Source organism: Xiphias gladius, chromosome 18 (assembly GCF_016859285.1).
Source record: "Xiphias gladius isolate SHS-SW01 ecotype Sanya breed wild chromosome 18, ASM1685928v1, whole genome shotgun sequence".
Taxonomy (NCBI): domain Eukaryota; kingdom Metazoa; phylum Chordata; class Actinopteri; order Istiophoriformes; family Xiphiidae; genus Xiphias; species Xiphias gladius.
Window position 1 is genome coordinate 10,995,844 of NC_053417.1, and position 27,754 is coordinate 11,023,597.

The window sequence follows — 27,754 nt, forward strand, 5'->3', positions numbered from 1 at the left end:
AGATTTATAGCTATGACCAACAACATTATTAACACCCACACACACTACCTGTATATTCCGGTCATTTTTTTGCAGGACTGAATGGAAGATGTCGCATTTGAAAACTGTGTTAGATATTATGGAACTGTTGACACAGTCTTGTGTTTTTATATGCATCTTTAAATGCTCACAAAAACTTTTTGGCTGGACTGCAAGAGCAGGGCCAACCCTATAAATGCGAATCTCCTTGACTGACTGACTGTTATATAAAGTTACACCGCTGGTTAGTCGAATGTCGCCTGACTAAATGTTGGTGTTTCCCCATTGGTCATTGCTCTTTCAAAATAAATTGGTGCAATAAGTTTCTATTAAGTCATCGGGGGGCATTTACAGGCAGTGTTGCAGATTTAACGCCTTTTGTCGCTAGATTTATAGACTTTTCACGCTATTTTCACAACTTTTTTTCAGAAAAGCAGCTAGCGACAAATCTAGTGACTTTTTGGACAAACTTTAGCTACTTTCCATAGAAAAGAGTCGCAACTATTGACGAGGCGAGCGCGAGGTTGGGCATTCACTCCGCAGGCACACCTCTCTATGCATCTCATTCAACTGACCACACACAGCTGAAACAGATATGATTGAGCTTCCAGCTTTCTCTTCTGAGTTTTCATTTTACAAGTAAATATAGCCGAAATTCCAGCACAGCCATTGTCTTTAAGTGTATGGTGATTTTGTCAGACGACGTCGCGGTTATAAAGTCAGGATTATAGCAGTGAAGAGCAGCAGATTGGAAATGGATTTGAATTGATTGCGTGTTAACATGTAGTTTAAAAGGGCTGCGTTTCAGTCACTATTTCATACTTGTTCCGTTATCTGACAACAGAAACAGAAAAAATGTAAATGAGGACAGCTTTATTGGAAATTCGGCTTTCTTAAAATACTGTAAATGTGAGCACAGAGAGTAGGAGAGAAGCAATATAAGGGGTGGTCCAGCCATATACTAGGTTTTGACCTAGTCTTGTTTAATCTTCACGGAAGACAACACCTCTAATAATAATGTGTCAACTGCCAAAAGAATGAATGTTACAACATAATTGAGAATTTAATGAATTAGTTGCTATTGTATTCCATCCATTTTACATTCACAATATAAAAAGGCAGAAAGTTCAGGATTTACGAATTATGCTAAACCTTATGCAAACCAGCGGAACGAGTTTAGTGAATGTGAGCTTGTGTCCTGAATAGACATGAATGATTGTCTTGAACATTGTCCTCATTTGTTTTCTGCTCCTTTGTTTGCAAAAGAAAGACTAATCTTTGGGCAGCACCAGTGGATTTGTAAAAATTGGATTGACTTTTATTGGGGTGTTTATAAAAGTGTCTGTTTTGACAACCGCTATTTAAAAATTGTTTGCTCCATTGTTGTTTTATTTAAAAGGCATGACATGCTTGGTTTACAGTCACAGAGCTCAGTGAAAAGTGTCAGTTTATTTGGTAGAAGAAAGATGTAAAATGCCTTACTGACATTTTCCTTGGTACAAGAATTCAACCTTCTCTCTATGACCGCAGGTGCCAAAAAGCTGGCCAACAAGGCAGCGCTGTGGTATGTCCCCTGCTCTCTGAAGAATGTCGACAAGATTATGGATGTGCCGCCCATCAAGGTACGTCCATTTTACCCGTCAGCTTCAGTCTCTCTATCTGACTCTCCTCCCCTTATTTGTATAAGAAATGACATGACCAGAGGAGAGGGAGAGGGAATCAATGAGAGAGGCCATTTGGTCAAGATAAAAATATTGACATTTAACAGTGTGAAAGGTCAATTTCACCTGTCTTGTTTGTTTTGAAAGTCAATGTGATAAAATGTGTCTACATACTTTATATACAACCATGCAGAGACAGGTGTTTGATGTTCTGTCTATAGTATGCCAGTGCAGAGCAAGGGGAGGAGGGCAGGAAGCGCTACGAGGCTCAGAAGATGGACAGACTGGAGACCAAAGCAAGGATTGAAGAGGTGGTGTCACCTCCACCCAACCCAGGTAATATCCTACCCTAAAGGTCCCATATCTAATTCAGACATACAACAGAAATCTGTAGTTGTGGATTATGTTTTCACTCCCTCGTGGATTGAAAGATGTAGCAGATATGAGCTGAAATTCACTCTTTTATCTGCTATAATCAATGCTAATATTGTCATCTAAAGTGTAATTATGGTTTAGCCTGGAAATACTGTTGTACTACCAATGTGCAGGAATTTAAGTAGGTATAGTGGTTGTAGTAACAGGAGGACGTTCATTTACATAAAATACAGGACACTGTGTTCTGCATCAGTGTACACGTATTTCCATTGCTGTACGTTTTACAAGTCAGTGTTGTGACAATAAACTGCAGAAACTGTGCAAATTTGATGTTTATGTTGAAGTGAATCATTGATTTGGACATTCAAATAAAGTGGATTTTTCTTTTGCTACACTGTTAAACCTTTACAGTTACAGTTACACTGACATATTATTGCTAAATACTGAGATAATAATAATGACAACTGTCTATGGAGTAAGTAAAGTATCCCTCGTGCTTTCAGTATCTAATGTACTATGGTGCACTTTTGCCTTCTGCTAAACATTACGCTTGTGAAACTTCACCATATATTGGACATACAACAAAGTTGATCAAAGTTGCTTTTTTGCTCTGTAAATGTATTCAACCATCACAATAGTAAAATTGTTAACTAATTTTCTAATCTTGTCATGTTGGCTCAACCGTAGAGGATCAACCAAAAGGTATGCTAATTTGTTCGGCAGTCTGCATGTCAGTCCATTACAGAGAGTTTGGCTGGGCTGACTGTATGGAAGCATGTAGATTTTGTCAGTGTTGGCTTGCTTGGGCCAAATACACAATAGGTAATTTATCTATCCAAAAATGACTTTTTTTTCACCTCCCTTCTGTTTTATGTTTGTTTGCATTGCAGAACAGCACACTGTTGGTTTCAGCCAGTCCAGTCTGATCCATCTGGTGGGACCTTCTGACTGCACACTACACGACTATGTTCATGGAGGTGAATCGACTGCTTCTTTTTTTATTTCCAGATTGGAGGTCGATTAGGTCATTAGGCAGGCAGTTTTTGGCATTAAGCCTTTCTGTCTTAATGCCAGAAAGTTGTAGAGTCCATTCCAGAGTCAGAGTGACACGTTCCTGAAAAAAATGAGAAATCTCTAAAGGTCCATTAAGCAAATCCTTTAATATTAGCAAAGAATGAATTTACTGCCTGCAATGTGAGGGGTCACTCATAGTTTCTAGCCAACTGAGAATTTACAGAGGCTGAAGACCCAGATTTATTTCTCAGGTGTTGGTGGATAAAACCAGAGCTGAAGAGCAGTGAGTACGGAACTTATACTAATGAGGTGGACAGAAACACGACTCCAACTGGATGCTCATGTAGGTCTGTGCCTCCTGGATGTGAAGTAGATATTTTTTGCTAACAGATTAGCCATTGGGTAAGCCAATAGTATCTCAGGGCTGTGTTCTTTAAGTTTGTTTTGGAGTTCAAATGTACTGTACGACCACACTGTGTGATTGATCCAGTGCTAACAGCTGCTGACAAGCCGTTTTAGCGCTCAGTGTTTCCAAGTTGCCCTCTGCCACTTAGTCTTTGGTACCTGTCAGATTTCTTTGTCATGCTCGCACATGTGAACCGAAGAGCACATAAACATCATCAAATTGTTTGGTGTTCAAGGCAGGGACAGGCAAGACCATCCACAGCATCAGCACGATATGGAAATCCTGCAGGGGGAGAGGATGAAACAGAGACACCTACAGCTGAGAACATATGGAGAGGGGTTGAATGACACAGAGAGTTGGGAGAAGGGAGGGAGAGAGATTTATAGATGAAGAGATAGAAACGTAGAAGGTGAGGCGAGGAAAGACAGAAGGAGAAGAGTAAAGTAACATCTGTGACGAGTGATTAAACATTTCAACATCGCACACTCATATGCACACAACTACCTGCAAACGGATATACATATGTTTTCAATATATACATTATTCTGTTTATTCCATCTTCAGCAGTTTTCTAATGAAGCACCAACAAGGTCCCTCCAAATTTTATAGCCTTTGGCATTAACCACCAGACTGTACATTGATGCAGCATGTCCTGTGGCGACACAGCAGAGGCACAGCGGAAGAAATACTGCTGAATTAAATCCTAAATTAAGCATCCTTGAAAAAGATTTTTACGCCTTTAGTACTTACCTTTTCCTAAGTGAATGGATGAGGGACGTAAGAATAAAAATGTGTTTTTAGGTTCCGTAGTGTCAGTTTTCTGCTTTACGTGTGAACACTTTGTGTCGTAGTGAGTTATTGTTCTGTATTTGTGTGTATGTGTGCAGTGTTGCCATGCTGAAATAACTGCTCGGGTTGTCGTAGTTCTGTGATGCTTGCATCGATGTGAGCATGGCTGTGATGGTAAAGAACAGAATGACAAGGATGAAGCAGGAAATAGAGGCAAGAACAACAAATGGGAAATAGAAGGTCCTTATAACAGGAAATTTATGATACCAATGCCATTTCCAATTCTAAGCTTTGCTGACAAGCTAGTCAGCCAAGAAGCTGAAATTGTCCCTCTGTCTGTTTTCACCACATTAAAATTTCTTATTGGGCCTATACAATTATCTTTATCTCAAAAAGGCATTTGGAGGCTCCTTGCTTGCAAAAATCTTTCCTGTGCATACATTCACAGAAGCTGTATACATATCCTAAATAAATATTTTCACTTTATGCAGGCAAGAAGCTTCCAGTTGCGCTTTTCTGTTTCTCCTTAAGCCCTTTTCTCTGCTGGATTTGAGTCAGATTCCTTAAAAAAAAAACTGTAGAAAAATGAGAAACAAAGCAGAGAGCAAACAGTACAGAAAGAAAACTAAGATTAAAAGCAAGATAAACAATTAATGGAATAAGTGCATATCTAGATATGCTGGTTTAGCCACCCGTAACCAAAAACTTGACAATCTGATGTCCCAAACAACATAAAAAAGCAAACCCGCGCTGGAAACCATTCTGGCTGTATCTGTAACAAATCCAACATTTTATCAGCACAGAACAGACGCTTTTTATCAGTCGAGGTGTATTGTTTCTGGCAGGATATTCCTAACTCATACTGCCATTTCTATTGAGGTCAGCTATGTAAAGAGGCCATCAGAGAGACACCAGATAGTGAGGAAGAAAAATAGAAGCGCGATATTGACTAAGAGGGAATGAGAAGGAGACAGGTCAGGACGGCAGGACGGGAGGAGGAGGGAGCAGGGTGGGACAGATAAGTGTTGCACGTGTCATGGTTGCCTTTTTAATTTGGAGAGTTCACTGAGAAATCTGTCCAATAAAAAAATCAAATGTGAAACAAGCAAGCAGGTCATTTAGAACACACACAAACACACATACACACCGCCGCTCTCTCTCTGTACATGCCATTGCTCATTAGGCAATGTTCCCCGTTGTTCGCTGCTGCTGCTTTCACTACACTTATTTTGTTTACATAACCGAGTCAGGTCAGGCAGCCAGGGCGCTCGCTCTCTCCTTCTCTCTTACTGTGTCTTACTTTCTCTCGCTCCCTCGCTCTCCTCTCTCTATGCTCTTGTTGGAGAAAAGCGAGCTGAGTTCTCCAAGACAATGACAGGTTATTAACGTACTGCGTGTTTCCCCTTTGTGGTCTGGAAAAGTGGCCTACTTAGCATGAGCCTAAGCAGACATAAAGCACATCCACACAAAGATGAACATCTCAGAACACACGTGCATGCTCATTTTGTAAACACACAGTGGGTGCAAATGAATCTTAATTGTTTTCTCTGTGGAATACTTTCATTTTTCATTGAATATTCCATCAGGGAATCCTTACTGACAGCAGACGGTAACAGCAGAGCCAAAATGAGGCGTCCAGCCAGAGATTTGACAATTGTGTCGCTGATGCTAATGCAGTACATTTGCGTCATTTAAAATCATCTATTTGGTTAGGATTGACTTGATAGTCGTATGGGATCCCATTTTGCCTTGAGTGGGCATCACATTCCTAATTTAGCAAGTAATTTTTCAATTATTTGGCATCAAAAGACATTCAAATCCTGTTCATAGCAGTAAAAGAAAGTTTTGATCTTGTTTGCCAATGTTTTAAAGTATCTACCTTTAATATTTATAAACTGTTTTCAGTGGAACCACTTTCAACTGAGGCGATATATGTTGACTTCTGTGATGATCCAGAGTAACAGAACATTTCTACGATCACAAGTTGCTGTTATCAGATGTATTTTTTCAGTGGGTGAGTGAGTAAGTGAGAAGATATATATTTTTGTGATTTAACTCTAGTTTTGATGTTTGTGGAGAGTGGACTATATTTTGTAGAGTCGAGTTATCAATCAATAAAACATGAATACGCTGCTTGGCAGGTGCTTATCAGTAGGAAAGGAGAAAAGCCGGCACACTGCGTCAAAAACATTCCTGATAAAAGCCCAAAATGTTTACAACGCCAGATGCTGTGAGGTCAAGGCCTGTGACTGTAAAGTTGCGCCTCAAAGCAGTTATGTAATGAATTCTTTAACATGCCTTGAAATTTTTTACATGCGGGAAAAGATCAGAGAATGAGAAACTTTGCCTCGAACTCACCACGATGCCCGTTAACTCAACACTCTTTCTTTTCTTCTTTCTCTCTTACTTTCCTTTTCTTTCTTTCTACTTCCTTACCGTCTGCCCACCTCTCCTCATTATCTCATGCTCTCTCTTCCTCTCTCCCTGCTTGCCCCCCCCCCTTTCATGTTCTAAGGAAGCGTACCACCTGTTTCCATGGAAACAGCAGTTGATTGCCACAGGTGGACACCACTGCAGTACGATTAAAACAGATAGACCAGAAAAAAGGCTAAAACACCACAAACATTGCTAGATTTTGTGATTTGTTTCGTCAGTAAGTCAACTTCGTTTGAGGATTCATCCACCTTCTGAAGTGCTTTTTTCATCAGTGAACAAAAAAAAAGTGATTGTGCATGTGATGTTTGTATTTGTGCATTTCCATTCTGTGTGCATGTGTGTGAATGTGTTTGAGTGTATGTGTGAGAGCAGAGAGAGGAAAGACAGATGTGTGCCCATAGAGTGCTTGGTGTGTGCAGATTTAATACAAGATTTGTGTGTGTGTGTGTGTGTGTGTGTGTGTGTGTGTGTGTGTGTGCGGGTGACAGAGCTGAGCCAGCTTGCTTGAGAAAACAGGAACACATCCATTACTTTGGCTCTATATATTATCTGTCATCTGCTCAGATCTATGCTCATAGAGTATATGAACATGTCACTGCCTGAGACAGAGGAATTCAGGGAGACAAGGTATGTGTCCACTGGAGCTTGTGGGATTGACCCTTGTGAGGAGGGTGTGTGTGTGTGTGTGGATTGCCTCCTCTACTTTGGCAGCCTTCTGTCTTTCAGAACCAACCTTGATTCAGAAATAAGATACCGAATCAGGTGCAATGGTCGGGCCTTTTCTATACTCAGGGGAAAAGTCTATGAAGATCAGGGCATCCAGGTGAAAATCAAGACACACTGGTTAGTAAATTACAAAATTAACTTATGTAGATTTTTGAAGTTCCAAAAAAAAAAAAAAGTCACCGTAGTTCTGTCTGGCTGTTGTGATTAAAGTCCATACTCCGGGACGGTAGAGGTGTCTCAGTTATATGCAAGTGAAATCAGTGAGGAAACCTAAATATGGTTATTACTGAGGGAAAGGAGAGGCCTGAGCATGGTGAGGCAGAGCAGCCTCACCACATTCAAACCAGCCATTACCTGAATGGAGAATTCAAAAATTGATGCATCAAATTGATTCAACACAACTACAACCCGTAGAATGGTATGATAAGGCCTTCGTTTGACACTTTGTGTGTGTGTTTGTGTCTAGAAGAAGAAGAAAAATAAATGGACGCGTACTTTAGGTAAATCCAACAAGCTGTCAGTTGTCTGTCAAAGTGAGACATGCCATGAAGAATTTTGCAGAAAAGAGAGGTGACATCACTGTTGGATGTAGTTACAGGTGCAGTACAGTACGGTCACAGATTAATGTATCAATAGTTTTATCAACTCAGAGCTTCCCTCATCTGGATTTTAGCAGCTGGATGAAAAGAGGACGCTTTTAAGAGATGATGTAGTGAGTAAATCAAACTGAAACTGTAAAAATATGGTGGGATGAAAATATGATTTTGAAAAGTGATGGGGGCATCCTCTCATCCCTACTATACACCCGTGCTCGGTGTGTTATAAGCTAATATGAACCAAAGTGGGGAAGATGTTTCAGTGGTGAAATGAATATTACCCAGAACACAAAGACGGAACACAAATTAACTATGTTTATCACAAACTGAAAGCAAAGTTGTACATTTAGAAAACTCATCTGCAGGAGCCGGTGACCATTACCATTACAGCCAGAGATGCATTTTGTCTGAAAGCCCTTAATCTGAAAGAATTTACATCACAGGAATTGTATTTCCGTGATTTTCCCAGGCCTGTGGTTTGCATGGAGCTTATAGTTTAATGGTAATCATTACAGCACTCGCAAATTGCAGGACCCAGAGCCACACATAAGTCTGCGAAGGTGCTGCCTAGTTTTACCAAACTCACCACACCTGCAACGGTAAAATATACAAAAAATATGTAGTTTATGGGACTTTGCAAGAGGATGTGGGTGGGTTGCTGCATGGCAGTAATGTTAACAGCAGCTGTTTCTATAGTAACAGCTCATTAGGAGTCAGTTTGAGCCGTTTGATACTGTCCATGATTAAAGCACTTATCGGGGAGGGGATGAAAGGGACAGAAAGAGACAGGGAATTGTCATTGGTGGATAGAGGTAGGCAGAGGGCAACAACAGGGAAGACAGGGAAGAAATAGAGATAAAGAGATGGAGGGAGTAAGGTTAGGAAACGATAAGAGAATATGTGGTCACAGATGCTTTGTTGTTGATCTCTTGGTGTCACACTCTCTTCCCCCTTTACATCACTGGGCACTTTGCGTATTGTGCAGTGCCTCAGCTGTTTCTAAATGAAAGGGCTTGAAGTTAGTAGACAGAGTTGATGGGCGACAAGAGCTGCCCTGGAGACTCCCTTCATCTTTCTCATGCCTGTAGCCAATGGACGGCATGGTGCGTGAAGATTTGGGAAAATCGTCAGAAGGAATCTAATCACAGAGGTATTCTGCCCCATGGCAAACTGGGCTGCACTGGGGACTTGGTTACTAATTGCCCTTTTTTTCCCCATTTGGAGTAAGCTGTCTTTCCTCTTCACACACACCATCTCCCCCACACCCCCACCCCACCCCAGCCCACCCCACCCCACCCAACCCCCACACTCTGCCTTTTGTGTTCCCACCCTACAGCAAAAGGGAGAGTCATAGTGTGCCATGTCACCCTGTGAATGTGTAACGCCAGGCCCAGGGCTGTCTTAGCCTCGCTTGTCCTCATTTGCAGTCACACATTGAGCCTCACTTCAACCTTTTACATGGACTGTACAAGGAGAGGCGTTTTTGCAGGAGTTGCATTAACAGTTCCACTGATGGTAGAGATTAATAAAGACAAGCATCTTTGGTACTCAAGGACAGTGCAGTCCTCCACTTGATTTGTCTTGACATTTTAGTCACAGGTTTCTAATGCACCAGATAAATTGTTGGCTGCCTGCTGTGTGAAACAGGGTTGATGAGAGCGTTGAAACCGAACCACACAGTAATATTAAAATTAAAACAATGTGCTGCAGAAATCGCAGAGTTGGGTGACATTCCTGTGTGGGTTCATGGGGGAGTGACCCCTTTCATGTTTTCATATTACCTTCGATCAAAAATTTGATTGGTGGAGTTTTGAGTTAAGGCAACAAAAATTAAAATTGGGTGAAGATTAGCATAAGGTGGTAGAAAAGGTGAACATTGCATTAACAATTGAAAAGTTCTTTCCATGATTGAACCAAAGTCTGAGTTGTAGGAACGTCTGTACACCAATGTAAAATTCAGACTACAATGCACTGCATCCACATTTGTCCTTCGTTTCCTCTTAACAGCTTAAAGAAAAGTTAATATTCCTGTCTGAGGCAAAGAGACTACTGCATTTACATCTATAGGTGCTGTGCTGCTCACGACGAGGAATGCAAATGAACCATTCTGGGGAATTGCTTAAGCTTTTTCCCACGATGTGACAAGTGTGTTGTGAAGAAAAATAAGCAACTAAAATTCCAAAAATTTAGATTCTGAAGCTCTCTATCAGTTACTGTGCACAACTGCCTCTCAGCTCTAGGTAAACAATAGTATTTTCAAGCATCCAAACTCGCAGCTTCTAACTACTCATAGATACTGTTAGGCTGTGGGAAGGGAGTGTTGTAAAGTGAAAAGCTTGGGCAAACTGGCATAATTATCCCCCCACAGCCACCGTCCTTGGTTTTCTCAAGGCATCTGCAGGGCTGCTAACACTGGGGAGCTGGGGAACAGGACCATGGGAGCCCACTCTCACTGTGCACACAGTCTCAAAATCCCTCAGAAATTCAAATCTAAAATAAGCGATTCCTCAGTACATTTCTATTTATTTGTTTCTTATAAAGTTACAGAGTTCATTTCATGTCCTAAAATCATATTCTTGACTTTTCCAGTCCAGCCATTTAACACATTAGCATTCAATTCATGCCATAGCATGCTGAGCAGGGCTTTCTATCCGTCCCTCATGATTCCTTTATTTACCCTGAATGACCTCCAAAAAAGATCATTTGATCCTTATCAGGGCCCTCATACCATGACAGAGAAACAGAATAAAAACATGATCTAATTCTTACCAGTTAATATTCACAAATGCCCGGTCACTGTGTTTCAAGGATTTATATCATCAGATGATGCATGATTGCTGCTACCAAAGCTCCTGTTTTGTATCATTACCATGAGATAAAGACAAAAGCCACAGATATTTCAGTAGAGAAGGCCACAGCAATATAATGTTTATTTCAGTTACATCATCTTTTTGAATGCTACTTTAGATTTCAGCTGTAATTTATATTGTTGTATTACTTTTTAGCAAATAACACGACTGTTAGGGACCTAATGGGTTCAGCAGATTATCTTTGCAGACTGAAATCAAATGGCTTAACACTATTTTAAAAGCAAGCAATTTTCAATACAAATTGATCCAAAATGTGGCCTCCTAGAAGCACTTACAACAGACCCTGGTGTTTAAGTTTAAGTTACCATTAAATGTTATTGATGCACATTAACATTATGCACTAAGCCAATCCAACTGTCTTTTTTAGAAATAATAAGCTTTGAATGGACCATTCATTAATTAAAAATTACTGTTCTTCTAAAAATGCTGGAAGATAATATGCATATTGCAGTAAACTTTGCTGAAGAGGGAGAGAAGTTGGTGACTTGGTATAATGTTAACGGTTTTTTGGTTCCCTGAAATGCAAATTTTCACAGTTTGAGGCAGAAGAAACTTTCAAAGCTGGGACAGCTTCCAGAGTTCAGGGAAGGTACTGCACCATCTTAGTCCTGTGAGAGGAAGACAGTGACAACACTATGTTCAAAAGCTAGTCACAAAACGTTGTCTGTCGGTCCTTTGGTGCTGAGCAGGCAGTATACAATGAGTTTTTAAGAGTTTGAAAGAGTCTGAAAACAGCTGCCTGCTGCAGTTGTATACAATCCTAATGGGAGCGGTGAAAGTGAACAAAAAACGATTTGTTCAATTTGCAGGCCAGGAAACCGAAACAATTAGCTACAATTTGCTGTAAAGATCCATAGAGTTGAGGAGAACTGCAGAGTTGGGTGATACTTCCCTGCAGGTTTATCACTTCTCATAGTCCTGTGATCCATTGTTAATATAAAAATACTAATAAGAGCTGCTTAGTCAACATAGTTCACAGACAAGTTTTGTAAAAAACTCAGGTAGGGTGTCTTTAAACTTAATTGAAATGTTTAGATTCAGAGTAGTGTAATACAGTGTTCAATTTCATCATTTCGTCAGGTCATGATCCATCTCCATTAAGTGTTACAGGCTCAGACATGACCACTCGAGTCTTTAAATAACAGCAGCTTGCTGTGCCTTGTACCCAGGGGAAATTTTCAGTCTTAGGTGAGATCCCATCAATTTTCACGACATAGTGGAGCTGGGGGGAAAAACACAAGATGAGTTTTGGAAAATTCCTCGCAAGAGGCTTAAGCAAGAGAGTGAGATATTTCCTTGCCCACTTGCACTTTAAGCCTGACATGCTGTTGTCACCTTTCTGGCCCGTGGCCACATCATCAGCGTCAATCAGAGTGCGTTTTTATTGGATATAGTTCATCGATCGGCGTTAAAGATGATGGAGCCTTTCATGTGACGGAGCAAAAGAGTTTAACCACATAATCACCCATCAAAGTCAGAGCTTGATTCAGTTTATCTAGCATTAAGTCATTTTCTATTTTGATATATCCAGTTGGAAATTTAATTGTATTCTGTCCAAGGTATAGCTTGGCCAGAAACAGAAGAAGAAACAGATGTCTACTTTCCGTCAGCCTTTGTACATATAAATGTTATCAGCAAAATAAAATGAAATCGATGCTCCGACCATTCGCGATAAGAAGAAGTCAAAGTAATAGCATGTTTCATTCTCAATCAACTCAGCAGGTCAACTTTTACAAGGAATGCTGCATTTGGTAGCAAGTAGCACATTCTGTTTGTACTCCCACACACATTTGGCTGTCATAAATAGAGATGATGGTAGGAGCCTTTTTGAGCCAAACCAGCCATCAACAAGCAGACTTATTGATTTTCTGTAGCATGAGAGAGACAAAAAGCAGCTCAGTGGGAACGACTGGGGCAACTGGAGCGTCTAGTGAAGGGCCCGAATATCTTTAAATGAGCATATGTTCACAGACACGCACATTGCACAAGCATACACACTTTCTCCGAGATGAGAAAGAGATGCCACCCTCTTCCTCGCTTCACTCATCTACAACCCACCCACTCTATACAAGATGTCCCACTTTCTGTGAGAAACCCAAAGGAACAGCTGTTTCCTTTACACATAACACATAACACAAGCTGCCAAGGCTGTATGTGTGGCGCAGTTTGACAAATGCAGGTGCAGATTTGTGAATTCCTCTGTGTCCACTCTGTGAGCTCTGCTCCATTAGGGAACTAATGGGTTTAAAGCTTTATTTTAACCTGAAACTTCACGCTCAAAGTGTTTTCTTGCACTTCAAATCATTTGCAAGCTTTTAGTGTGGGAAAGTGCTCTGTAAAATTTTTGATGACGGATTGCTTGATGGAAGTGTTCTCACATCTTAAAACTTACTCTTCTCCGAACATCTATCTTTTTAGTATCCAATACCACATTTAGGCTTGAAAGGTGGCCGTTAAATGTTTGTAGTTTCATCTTTTCGCAGAGAACAAGATTCATTTTGCTAACAGTGGATTTCGATTGTGGTGAGTTTTCATGAGTAGTATACATTATAAAACAACCCTAATATCTAGAGCACATGGTCACAGATAAATCTTTTTAATAACATGCAACAACTAACATTTCAAGAAACCAATACTACTAGGTCAAAGTTAGTGATAGATCACCTTATCTTTTGGAAATATACTTAATCGCTTTTTTGCCAAAAATTGATACCACTCTTGCATCAATAAGGTAAATATCCTGGAGAACCAGAAGGTGGATGGGGCAATAGCGTTGCCTAATTTCTTGTATTTTTATTCAGCTTCCAACATTCACAGTTATTTTTTGGATATCGAATTTTTATCATGGTTCTGGTCCAGCATGGGTTGAGCTGGAGCAGTCTTCTTGTTGTCCACTTTAACTTCAGTTGCTCTGCGCACCATTACCTCTCAGCAAGAAAAGTGTGACTGGCTCAATGAAAATATGGTTTCAGTTTAGATCTCACTTAAAGTATAAACAAGCACTGTCTCTACTGCCTATGAAAGCCAATGCCCTATTTCCGCCTACTCTTCTCTAGACTCTGCCTTTCAGCTATGATTCAGGAAGGGGTTGAGATGTGTAAGGGATCTCTTTCATGACAATAACTTAATTTCTTTTGAAAAAACTAAACCACAGTGTGACATTTGTCATTCCCATTGCCACAGATACATTCAGGTTCATAATTTAATGAAAAAGCTGTTTGCTCCCTTCCCATCTTCACCAACATGTGGTTTAATAGAGGAATTTTTTGAATGGCTCCCTTTGTCATGAAGCCTAATATCTAGACTATACAATTCAATTCAAGAAAAATCATCTCCCCTTTTTAAAATCACCTTAGAGAGCAATGGGATTGAAACTTTTTAAAACCGATGAAATATGGCAGTTTGCAGTGTCAAGAATTCATTCAACATCCATATGCAAAAGTAAACTAGCTAAGATGTTTTCAGAATCAGATACCACCTGCCACCGCTGTCATCAAGATGAGGCCACTCTGTATCACACAATTTGGATTGTGAACATTTATTGAATATTTATTTATTGAACTTTGATAACTTTTATCAGCTGAAAAGCAGCTGGCTGAAATTCTGTTGAAACGCTTTATGTTAGCCGTCAACTGAAACACAGTGGGCTAATGAGTCTGAATGAGAAGCTAATGTTTGAGAAATGGCAAGGGGACTCCTTCAGAGTTTAATTTCAGGTGGATAGTGGATAGCAATTGGATCAGGAAAGCCATTAATTTTGACTTCGGACAATCTCATCTCTGAGAAATAGTGTCTCAAACACAACCGAAAAAATCCTTCAAATTTACCTTAAAGACTGTTTGGAGCCTTAATGAAATCAAATACTATTCTATTAATCTTCCTGTTTGGATATACTGTGTATCTTAATAAAGTCAAACTGTGTGTGTGTCTGACACAGGTGTAACCATGAAGCTGATGGATGAGGTCGCTGGCATTGTGGCAGCTCGGCACTGCAACACCAACGTTGTCACTGCCTCTGTGGATGCCATCAATTTCCATCGTAAGATCAAGAAAGGTGAGGATGACACAGAGAATCTGCTCAGAGCTTTAAGTCACTGTTAGATAAAAATTTACAGACTTCTACAAAACATCTACTGCAGCGTTGGTACTGTAGGCTACGGGAAGCTGTGTCTCCACCTTCCATGGAGCTGCATTTTGCCCATTAGTGAACTGCACTCTCGAAAAACCTAGTTGCATGATAATGTGGAAAAAACTCAGCAGTCTATAAATTCAGCCTCAGACAGTGCTGTTTTAAAATGGGCTAGCCAGCGTTAACACCAGTCACACAGTTGCTAATCAAGACCAGTTGTGTTTTGTAGTTCTGCTGCTACATCTGGAAAGACCCATCATTATGATTTAACCATTTTCCATGACCAAGCTGTGACTCTCTTACACTCTGAGAAAGTGAGAACAGTGAGAAATCATTTACACTGTATTTGCCACAATGCCACAAGCCTCATATCTCAAAGTTTATTGAAGTATTTTGACAAACGCTACAATCCACTTAGCCTTTGGCATCGTAGTGGGTAAAAAGTGTCCAGTCATGATGGTGACACTATTTATACTGCTTTTCAGTTCTGAAAGTTGAACACTGGGTTAAAGGTTTTATTGGCAGCACGGCTTGGGCAACACAGTCGATCCAAAGTGCTTTAAGGACAGTTACTGTATGAGCAAAGATAAAGTACAGTAATCCAAGAAGGAACAAACATACTCTCCTACAGTACAGACACACCCACAGACATAAGACACAGACACAGTCTTCAGTAGTCAAAATTGACTAAAAGCCGTTTCTTCAAAGTGGTGTAGAACAGTGTATTACATCTACGGTTTACAGTTTTTGTCAGCTCAGTGTCTATGTTATCTGTTCATGTCCTGGGCATGATTTGATCCAGACATCCAGTGCTAACATTCAGATGTTATGATTACCTCAGGATATGATGTTAACAATGGACCAACTACACCTCTCCCCATTGTTGAATTATGAAGTGGTAAGAACATTTTTATACTTCACGGCTCAGCACATCTGTGCCTGGTCAGCTCTAACAGCATTTCATGTATAGTGCATGCATTTTCAAATACAGGTGACTTTGTTAGAGCTTGATAAGTCACTCCAAACAAAAGTGTTTTTTCAAGGAGGTCTGAGTAAGATGGAGTGCGTGGTGGGATGGGAGGTTGGGGGAATTTAAAACGTTTAAAACACACCTTTCTGTGAGTTTCAGGACCAGAAAACTTCACAGTACAGATCATATGAGATCCTAGTCCACATCTCTCAGCTGCTCCTGGTAGCGCCAGTTGCTCTCGCCATCTGTCCTCTGAGTTCAGGAGGTGGTGACATGAATTTCCCCTGGCTTCCACGGTGACTTAGGTGTTATGTCACCAGTAGATTTCCCATTTTGCTTAAGGTTGTCAGACAAAAAACTCAAGAGGTGTGCATAGGAAAATAATGGTCAAGGATCAAAACACAATTCCAGACTTAAAAAGCTACTGGCTTTGTAGGCTGCACCTCTGCATTTATTGTGTCATTTTATGGGGTGTATTGCTTCTCGTTAGTTTCCTTGCCAGCTAAATGCAAATAGTATACATAATTTTGAGTTATTTCCAGGATGTATCCAGCAGGGGTTGAAGTCAAACATTTTAAACGATCCAAACTATCAGTGAATTTCTCTAGAAATCCATTAAAGCAGTTAGAAAAATAACAAACCTTTCCACTGGCGGTAGTCTAAATAGACTATAATACAATTTAGTCTTACTGCTATAATAGTGGGGGGGATTTTTGTGCCCTGAACAGACCCTTTTAGGCAGAATTTCTTCACAGGAAGGGTACTGCTAAATAAATAAATAAATAAATACAGACGTTAAACACACCATTAGAAGGCATATTGTCATATTGTACAAGCAGGTCACCAGTATATTTTATGTGCTAAGCCATTAAAAGATTTATATACAAGCATAGAATTTGGAATTCTATCCTGCAACACACTGGAATCCAATATAAGGTCTGAGTAACTGGTGTAATATGTTCAACTTTCTTTTTAGATGAAAGAACGGTAGACAGGTTGGCAGGTTGATGGACAGAAAAGTAAACTTTAGTTCTTAAGAATAAGATATTGCAATTCCTGGAAAGGTGAAAAATATCAGAGGGTAGTAATTGCGTACTTTGACATAAAACCTTGATTTGTACAAGAACGTTTAACTAATGCATATTCCATTTTAAACCTGTGTGAAGCTTGAGGACCACGCACCAGCAGACAAATGGACAACATGAACATTAAATACAGTTAGATTGGAAACTAAGACCCAGAACATTAAACAGACTGAGGTCTGTAAAAGTACTAATGTAGAGGATGTTCAGATGATTTGTGTATGAGTTTTCGGAGGTCCCACTGTTTTGAGCCTGAACAGTCCACTTACCTAATTGCACAGATTTTCAGTCGGGTGGGGCTCAGCAGCACAAAAATCACTGCAGAGCAGGGCAGGTTTACAATGTAAACAAAAGTCATCATAGAGAAAAACACAGACAGTTGAGTTTATAGACTTTCAGAATGAACAAAGCAACTTAGAGGTCTTCATTTGCAGCCACAGTGATACTCCACACTAGAAAAAATGATTGAGGTCAGAGGATCGATAACGATCCCAGATGTTAACTTTCCACCACAATCGCATTTTATCTGTCATGCTGTGTTACAAAGCTACACAAAGATCCTGTGGATTAATGTATTGAGCTGAAACAGATTTAGCTTAATTTTTGATCTCAGTGATACAGTGTACAATTTCATAAGCTTGATTCAGTGAAATGCAGAGAGGCAGAGCACCATGGTTTAAAACACATTTGGTTTAGTTTTATGCATTATCGACGCAAAACCAGAACAAATCCAACATTTCAGTGATTTAGCGGGAAGATATCTAAACTGATTAAACTAATGATCAAGGAGCAAAGTGTTTGATACACTATGTGATCGAACGGTTAGTGTGAAGCTTCAGACTGTGGCTATGTGCCAACAGTAATACTAAGAGAAGGGTTTCATTAATGGATCAATTAACTGACACATTTAAAAACTATTTAGAAAGTTATTTCACGTGCAGTCAGTTTATGCAATTGAAAAACGGTTATTAAAATAAATAACACAATAATCATTAAACTAAACAATTATGAATAACTTAATATTTTGTAATTTTACTATTTATTTAATTTACTAATTTGTCTTTCTATCATATTCCATCTCACACATCATTTGACACCTAATTTTTTTTTTTTACAATATCTGTTTTTTCAACACTTTTAAGTCAGTCTGTTTTATCAACTGTCAGGAGACATGTTATACTTCAAGAGGTCTCTTTTGAGAACAACATGTATACAATGTGCCATGAAAATAATTTGGCAAGGTGCAATATGCAAAAATGCAAATTTGATTTGCTGTTGAAGACAGCAAATGGTTTTCCTAGACTGTTTTTTTGTGATTGCAGTGTATCTTTCTCTTGTCTGCAACACATTTCTTTTGTATGTTTTGGGATGAAATGCAGATTTTTGCGTTATTTCGATATTCTATAATACTTTAAAAATGTTCACAAATTCTATAATGAAAATAAAATAAAAGTTGACTAGCTGAGACAGTAAGTTGAGTCTTTTAAACATTAAAAAATGGCTGCACTTACATCACAGCTTGTGAATCCCTTGCTTATTAGTTTCTTTTCATGTTTCTTTTCACAGACATTGTGAAAAGTAAAGTAACTGTGATGCTGCACTGAACGATAATGTGTATTATTTTAAACTGTGAATATAAGTCGGTGAGATGCTGCCCATTGATGTACCACTGTAGTGTTCAATCAGCATTCCTCTCCTCTATCCATTACAGCAAAATGCCCCAAGGTAGAAAGACTGAGAAGAAAGGCATAAAACCTCAAAAGATGAATGGTAGATGAAAGGAAACTTCAGGGAGAGAGGAACGAGCACTAAAGGTGAAAGAGAAAGTATGAGAGAAAGAAATAAGGGGAACAGTGAGGCATAATGAATACTCACAATGATGTTCTTGTTCAGTGATTTTTAATTTTGTTTCATTGATCCAGCATGATTTGTACAAACTTGACATTTTTATGAATTGTTTGCTCAAATAAGTAAAGACAATAGATACACGGCGTGATTATCAATTATATTGATTTCTTGCTTTTGTCTTCACAACATGTCGACTTGTTGACCTGTTCAGTGTAGTGACAGGGATGAGAGGACTTACAGTATTATTGTAGCCTGGGATTTGAGGAAATCCAAGCTAAAAGCTAAAAGCTTCTGTGTGTTATGTGTTACTCTTTATGTGGAAAGGACTTGTACTTGTAGACGATATGTGTAATGGATAGACTGGGGAAAGTAATTCTGCTGTTTGCTGCTTAGACTCTTAAATTGTTACCAGTGTGGAGCAACCCTGACCCACCAAACAAGAATGGTTCGAATCATTTGAAAAAAGCAGTACATTTATGGTAACTATGCTAAATAAAGTGAGCACTAGTACTTCCCATGCTAATAGAGAAGAGTAGACAATATTGGATATGCAATTTTAGTTTAAGATGAACTTTAGAAATTCATAAAATTGGAGAATTTATCTTAGAGGCACATATCTCACTTATTTAAAGACGTATCAGGACGATACTTTGTAATCTGTATTGAATCAGAATCATTATAATTCCATGGTTTTGCTTAAATCAAGAAGTTCCTCGGGTGGAGAACTGTATATATCTGAATATGAGACACTTCTATGTTTATCAGCAACAAAAGAAACAATGTCATCTACCTAATGTGTATCTGGAGAAGCTGTCAAAAGTGAGGGCTTTTATTTTATCTGCATATTGCCTTGTTCCATTCTTTTGTAGCCTTTTCTGGCCACTTCCTAATGCAAAAATGCAATTTCCAGAAAGCTCCTTGAAAAGAGGAAAATGTATAACAAGAAACAAAATGCCATTCTCGATATATTTCTTGGTTTTATTTTCAAAACCTAAGAAACATATTCCCTCCGGTCCAAAAAACCCAAACTCTATTCACTAGACTGTAGCTAAAATAGCAAACCTATGGCTCAAAAGTACAATCCAATCTTAGTGCATACAACAGCAAGCCCCAGAACAAAGAACTCGCCTCACAACAAATGAGTTATATCAAACAGCTCCTCAGAGATGGCTGCACAAGTCCATATCCACTTTCTGCATAAATCAATTATTAACCATGAATGTCTTCAAAAAATTACCCATTCTCATCAAGTCTCATTTTTTGGTTTAATGTCACTGAGCAGACCATACCTCACTGAGCCTAATACATCTAGCCAGAGATAGTTTACCTGAATGAGTCAGGCTCCTGGGGGTAACATATAAAAACACTCAAAGGGCCAGACAACAAGAGAGAGAATGAATGCTTCCTGTGTATGTGCTAGGTTCGCAAGCTTTATGGAAATGAATGGATTGTTACTTTGCCATAACTTATCCTGATTTCTTATACAATCATGGCACCTTTTCTGAGTTCTTTATTCAGTGGGATTTTCATCATCGCCTTGATTTCATTTCTCAAATCTCTTGGCATGTAAGATCTCTCATAATGAAGATTTCATAACAAGTATCAGATAGAGGGGTGAGAACAAGGTTAGCAATCAGTTTTTCTTAACTCACACCAAAAAATCTAATTCAGAGCTGTCATATTTTCTCCAATGCACAGGAAACTGCCTGAATTTAAGTTCTTTATTCCAGTGAAAGGTGGTCACTCAGGGCATAACACCTTAAAATTTCCCTCTCCCTCTTATGTTTGCTTCGTTGTTTTGCAGCCCAGTGCATGTGTGCATTAGCATCGCTTTCTCTGGCCTTGCTGACCCGACCCATACACTTTACACTGAGATTTGTCACACGCAAAAAGCTTTTCAGGACACTGGGAAAGTTTTACAAAAATTAAAACTTCATACAGTAATTCACCCTGCTTGTCTATAGGGAAAATACGGTTGAGCAGAGCCAGAAAAAGGGAGCAGAACTTTTTTACTGTGAAATCGAATGTTCAGAGGAACACTCACACTTTGGTTTTGAAAAGGTGCCAAAGGAAGTCTATTGAAAATTTTTTAAGAGCAGGATCCAAAGGCAGCAACACACCATATTTAGTAAGAGTTTTACATTTGCTAAAATTGAATGATTACCACTTTCCTTGAAATATGTGTTAACACAACTGAGGATTTTCCAATTTTTCAGTTATTATTGCAATGCAACTGTACGTTGAGATGATTGAAAAAAAATTATATTGGTACATATCTTGTAAACTCTAGCACATTGTTAGTGCCTTCAAAATCTAATATTAGCATTTTCTGATCTGCAGTGTCTGGTTAAGGCCTAGTGAAGTTTAGTCCATTGGTGTCTTGGTTAAAAGAAGCCAACCTTACTGGCAGCCCCCGTCCAAACAAACCATGGTCTCTGGTGCAAGAGTCACACACTTTATATACCAAACCATCAACTTCCTCCTCTTATTTGTGGTAGTACTTCTACTTTACTGGGGTTTCCAGCGATTGTTTGCATGACAACAAGAGCTTGCTTGTCTCTGAAAACCTAGACAAACATAGGTCATTTTAGTTATTTGATGGCCAATGCTGTTGTCTTTTTCCCAATAAGGACAGCTTTCAAACTCTGAGCATCATGAGTTTTCTAAAGAGTTTCCTGCATGAGAGCTCCATCACTAAACAACAACCGAGTGTGGTGCTGGCAGAAATTGTTAACATAACGTCAGAGTGGCTTGCAGCACATATTCTGATATGAAAGCCTTTTTCACTTTCCATGTATGTCTTTGATTATTTAAGACATTGACTGTTTTATAAGATCAGTCATATTCTTGAGATTTGTCTCAGACTGCGCTTCTCCCCTCATCTCTATGGCAACAGCACTAATAATACAGTACAGACACATGAAAGAGAATAAAGAAACACATCAGCGATGCCCGGTGCTATTAGCTGACTGTTTCTTCCCAGCTCCCTGCCGTTACAAAGGGAGAGAGTAGTAAGTTTCGATGAGTCAAACATTAGATGACTCAGATGAATCTCAGGCTGAAATTGAAAGCAAAGGTAGCAAATGCTCTGCAGCAGTGGACACAATGTGTCCTCTGAATATATGGTAACAAACATTAACCTCTTTAAAAGGGTTTTGACTAAAATACAACTTAATTTGTACTTATTTTCCAACCTTTCAGTTTTACTCTAGCACAGAAAAGAACATCCTACTTTGTATTAATCTGAAAGAAAAAGGGAGGACAGATCGATTGGCTGTGGTTCGGAAATTCTTCCAGCCAGAGATCTTCTGCCTGTCTCACTCTGCTGACTTTCTCAGTGGAACAGAAGTTCATGATGCAACAATGTGAAGTAGACTGCAAGAGCAGATGGTAAAAATTCCTAGTCTGAGTATATCAGTATACCAGCTGATTTCATGTTCAGTTCCTGTTCAGTATAGCTATACATGAAGGTCCCTAGTTTGATTTTTGTAAAATGAGTATAGTTGTGTTCAAGTTTTTGGGTGATTTAAAACTTTTAGTAATTTTGGTGTGAGGTAACTACAACAAGATATTTCTATTTTTGCAAAACCTGATAACTCTCTCACAACTTCTTTTTTTTTTTTACCCTTCTCAAACTTTAAATAACAAATAATAAACTTTAAATAAAAACTTTTCTTTTTCTGTGGATGCCTAAAGGACAGAGTAGCTTGAATCAAATGCAAAGATTTTTAAAAGTTCAGGTGTTCTTGGGAAATGTTGTTAAATCAAGATGAAAGGAGTTTGAGATATTCTCCTTTTCTTTATGCAATGAAAGCGTCTTGTACGGCAGCATACTTACTTGCATTAAAAAACACTGAAAACCAGTATACTGCTTTAATGTCAAACATTTTTTTCTTATCTCATTCCTCTTCTCTCCAAGGCTGTGTGGTGACGGTGACAGGGCGTCTCACATTTGTCAGTAACAAGTCAATGGAAATTGAAGTGTTGGTAGATGCTTCCTCGCTGGTGGAGACAGAAAAAGGGAAATATCGTGCTGTGTCTGCCTTCTTCACCTTCATCTCCCTGGACAAGGACAATAAGCCTCTCCCTGTTCCTCCTCTTAAGGTTAGTACCATCCAGGCTCTGCCCTCTGAAGTTTGTCTTTTTATTAAAACCTGAATGTAGAATTAATTTGATCCTATAAATCATTTTATATCCAGATATGGCCAAATACAGACTGCAAACATTTACACAGGTCATTTACACAGATTAAAATGTGGATTGTTTGTTGATTGTTGTCCACCAAGCATGGTGGAAAACCTTGGTTTCTTAGTCTGCCAGCTTTTTTATGGTGAAAAAATCAGGCCATGGATTTTTATGATTTATGCTGAGGCATCACTTTTGAGGACTGGACACCCTGTTCGGCTTTGTTTATCGTGAGAGCTGATAAAGATTCAATCAGATACCTGACCTTGGGCAACCTCCTGAATAAAAAAAAACATGACGAAATATAAAATTTACTCTACAGAGAAGATATGATCTTTGCTGTTCTGTATTTTTTGCCAAAAAGAAATGACAAAGTATTTTTACAGGCTAGTACAAATAAGTTGTATATATGAAAAGATTAGCATTGTAATGACAACTGCTTTGAAAACTCAACTAAATGTAAATTATTACTGACTAAATGTCACGTACACACACACAATTTAATGTTTGTAGACTGTTTCTTCACGACTTATTCAGTAAATTCACTCTTCTGTTTCTCTTCTTGTTCCCTGATAGTAAAATTAATTTAGTCAGTGGCACCTGTGACTTTTGGAAAGCTCAGAGCATGAGAGGCACTGTCCGTTATTTGGCAGTTTCGCCTGTTAGTGTCTTTTCAGTGCATTAAAGTCTTTGCTGTGTCTGCGTATTGTCCTTAATCACTGAGAGCATAATGCTAATATCCCCACAACATCCCTGGAAGGCAAAGTCTGGCTGACTCAGCACTTATTGTCTGTATGTAAAGTGTGTGTGTTTACCTAAAGATAGGAGAGGGACGCCTGCTGTTTGATCTGCCTTCTTATTACACGATGGTCCAAAGCCTTTTTATATGCAAACATTGTATGCACAGGCCATCTGTTTAACTCAGCATGTTGAAATTATTTTCTGGCAACATTCACACACCCTGATTTTCTCCGTGATGATCCCTTTAAAACCTGTGCAACTTTTATGTGAGATGAAGTCAGCTTGTCAGTTTGTTTCATTTAGACAATAGAGGAGCCATTAAAATCACATTCCAAGCACTAAATAAAGGGTTTTTTTTTAAAGGATTGCAATTCATTTTAACATTTACATTTCTTACATTTCAGTGATAATAAAATCATCAAACCAAAGCCTGTCGAAAAATACAGTATGTATACGACAAATTACTGTCAAACTCACCCTAAGATCTTAAAAGAAGCACAACACCATGTCCTGCCGTGTTTCAAGTAACATGAGTTTGTAATAAGAAATGTGCAGCAAGAAATCCAAGATTGGCAGTGTGGCTGAGAGTGAAGCGTGGAAAATGGTTGTTATAGGTGTGTTGTCATGCCACCAAGTGCTGCAGTGACCCCTCTTACCATTAATATTCTCACACACTTAAAGGTGCAGCATCAACCTTTAACAGCATGACACGTCAATTTGGGAACAGAGTTCTCTGCTTGTGCCCCTGCATAGAAATGTGCATCGAATCTGCATCTCCGCTGGTCGGCGTTTTCTGAAGTGCCTGAGGGTCTCCCCTATTTCCATTTCACAAAAACCCCGCATTTGGTTTGCCCATTGTCTGCCTCCCTCCATGAATTCATTACCTGGTTTTCACTCTTGCACAAGCTGCTCGTGGCTTTTGTTTTAATGGCAGGGGATTGCAGCGATAATTAGAGTCATTGTATTTCCTCTGTTCACCTCAATTTTATGAAAAGAGGCTGAAAAAAAAATCTCTTGGTGATGTTAATAATTCATTCTCAACACTATAAATGGAAATCTAAATAGAGCCTGGGCTGCCAGGGTTCTGATGTAGCATGTCAGATAAACAAGGGCAGGAATAGAGAAATTTGTGTGTGTGCATGTGTTGGAGAGAAAATGTTGGACAGAGATACAATATAGACAGACTTTGTTTCTGTGTCAGAGAAAGACAAATAGAGCTCCTGCATGTGTAGGTCTGTATGTGTAAGAGAGGGCTTTGTTTTTGGATGTGCACGTGCTTGGACAGATCACTGAGCACAAATGCGTGTGATTATTTATATGAGCGAGAGGAGGATGACAAAGCTCAGAGTCACGGGTATTTCTGGCTTGCTTGAACTTGGGATGAGACTCAAAAGAAGGGAGTGCCCATCCAGGCTCTATTGATGGCAGTAAACTTATTTACACGTCAGTCCCTCAGTGTATAAAAGAGAAGCGTCACATGCAGGAAATAAGGTTTAACACGTCAATCCAATTAACACCTGGATTTCCCCCAACAGTGAAGATGGGACTGTGAGGGATGGAAAAGCAATGGTGACATTAATTAGCCTCATAAGCCAGATGATAGCAAGTTGAACAAAGCAAGACAAACATTTGGCCTCCCTGTACTTCCATATTAATTTTATCTCGGGCCAATGCCACCATCCATTATTCTAAATAGTCCCGTCAAATAAAATTTCTACATGTGCATGTTGTGATAGCAGATTTTTTTGTTCCAAGGATGAAAAGTTGAAAAGACACACAAAAAAGGGTTAATTAATTGTAATTGGTTGTAGGCATGAATGATCAAAAGCAATGCTGATATATTTTCCAAATAAACCTTGTAAGGATAAACACTGCTGTCATTTTGCGTCCTTTTAAGTACTTTTAAGTTTCGCCGAAGACCACCCTCAAGAGAACAAGACTTTGCTCCTTTGTGTTAGCATGAAAACATGGATGGTTACACAAAATCTTCCTCGCAGCCATCAACTAAGTATCTTAGCCTAGCACAAAGACTGGAGAAAGGGGGTAATAGCTGACCTGGCTCTGTCCAAAGATCACAAAATCTCTCCACCAGCACTCAGCAGTGTACAAACGACAAGTTGCAGTTTAAAGAAGGTCAAATGCAGGCCTATTTCAAGACTCCAGGAAGTAACTGCACCTTGCCAAAAAATATTCCTGCACATTACCAAAGGGGGCATTTTCACACTTTCTTTTTTCACAGGGTTTAAACCAATGAGATATAACATGTTAATTAGTGAGCTTTAGAGGTGCTGTATTTAATCTTTTTGCTAAAATAATCTGACCTGCTGCTGGTTGTAGCTTCATATTTAGCATATAGACATGAGAGTTGGATTCAATTTCTCATCAAACTCTTGGGAAGTGCCTTAAAATAAGCAGATTTCCAAAAAAGCCAAACTTCCTCAAAAGAGCATGCTAAGTTATCTTGTATGATTTTCTAAAAATACATCTTCCTTTATGACTTCCCCGCTCCCTCGTCCTCCTTAGCCAAAAAATCCCATTCCTCTCCCTCAGATCATCTTTATCTGCTTGTACTGGAAATCCCTATTTTAAAACAAAAAACCCTTTCTAAGATTTATTCCGGTTTTTCAACATGTACCTCAGTAAACTGTGACTTTGAATTCTTAATACTTATCCCATGTAGTGTTTGAAATTACTTAAATAAATTAATTGTAAGGATCTTTAGAGAACTGGATAGGCTACTGTAAATGGTTAGAACTTATTTCAGTGACACCCAACTCCACTCCCTCACAGCTACCACTACTAAGGCTCTCTCCTCGTTCACCAACTTTATGGAAGCCCAAATGTAGACTAATTTCCCCAGTCGCCGCCAAAGGTGTTCTTTAGTTTGTACTTCTTCCCAAATCTACAGCACAGGCTCCATGTCTGTTCCTGGCTCCTTCCTATAAAGCTCACTTGCATGAAAGAGCTAAAACCGGACCTGAAACCTTAATTCATGCATTAATTACCTGCAGCCTGGACAGCAAAGTCTGACAAAATCTCATGAAAGGATAAAATGATGTGTTGTGGACACAAATAATGGGGAGATTACATTTCTCTTCTACTTTGTCCCTCAGGTCCTCCACATAATCCATTCACTCATATTGTACACACAGAACACATTTTTGCACATCACATTTTCAAAATATTTCAGAGGACCAGGCTGAGTCTCCTCCTCTTCTTCTTTATTTATATTGTCATTGAATATCTTATCTTTCTTTCACTGGAGCCTTCACTTTAAATATAAAAACACCCCTGAAAGCTAAAAATAAATGTCAAACCTTCACTAATGAAATTCTCATGACATTGTGGCAGGTTTTGCTCCAGTTATGTTCTATAGATAGCCTGATCGAAAGGACCGCTTCTGCTATTTTTGACTGCAGGTACATTTCCCCCATTCTCTCATCCTGACTTTCACTCGAGTGAGCCCGATGCGTTTACTATTTTTAGATTTTCCTGTTTTAGCTCAGCAGGGGGTTAGGGACTCTGTGTGAGTGTGTGTGTGTGTGTGTGTGTGTGTGTGTGTGTGTGTGTGTGTGTGTGTGTGTGTGTGTGTGTGTGTGTTCGGGGAGTTGTAGATGAGCTGTCACTAATGTTAGCATACTGTGGGTAATGCTGAAGTGGGGAAAGAGGACAGTATGAGTAGAAGGGAGGATATCAAGGGGGTGCTTTGCCTCTCTACAGCAGCATCCTTGAAAAGCACTGAAGTAATATATGTGCACACTGGGCTGGCATAGAAATAATCGAAAATGCCTGGAAGCACCTGTGACTAGCACATATGTCTTAGTTGTATTTCTGATGATTTAAAAGGGGTAGTGGTTGCCTCAAGGTTAGAAAAACAGACTAGTAACCAGAAGGTCAGCATATGTGAA

At 39.2% G+C, this 27,754-nt stretch overlaps 1 protein-coding gene across 2 annotated transcripts in view; it reads left to right on the forward strand.

Moving 5' to 3' along the window:
• acot7 (acyl-CoA thioesterase 7) overlaps positions 1-27,754 on the forward strand; it is a 51,801-nt gene that overhangs the window by 17,917 nt on the left and 6,130 nt on the right. For both annotated transcript variants that reach the window (XM_040151816.1, XM_040151817.1), the window contains 5 exons: positions 1,549-1,640; positions 1,901-2,015; positions 2,945-3,031; positions 14,829-14,945; positions 22,840-23,024. In XM_040151816.1, coding sequence (XP_040007750.1) covers positions 1,549-1,640; positions 1,901-2,015; positions 2,945-3,031; positions 14,829-14,945; positions 22,840-23,024 — 596 coding nt within the window. The remainder of the gene's footprint in view (positions 1-1,548; positions 1,641-1,900; positions 2,016-2,944; positions 3,032-14,828; positions 14,946-22,839; positions 23,025-27,754) is intronic.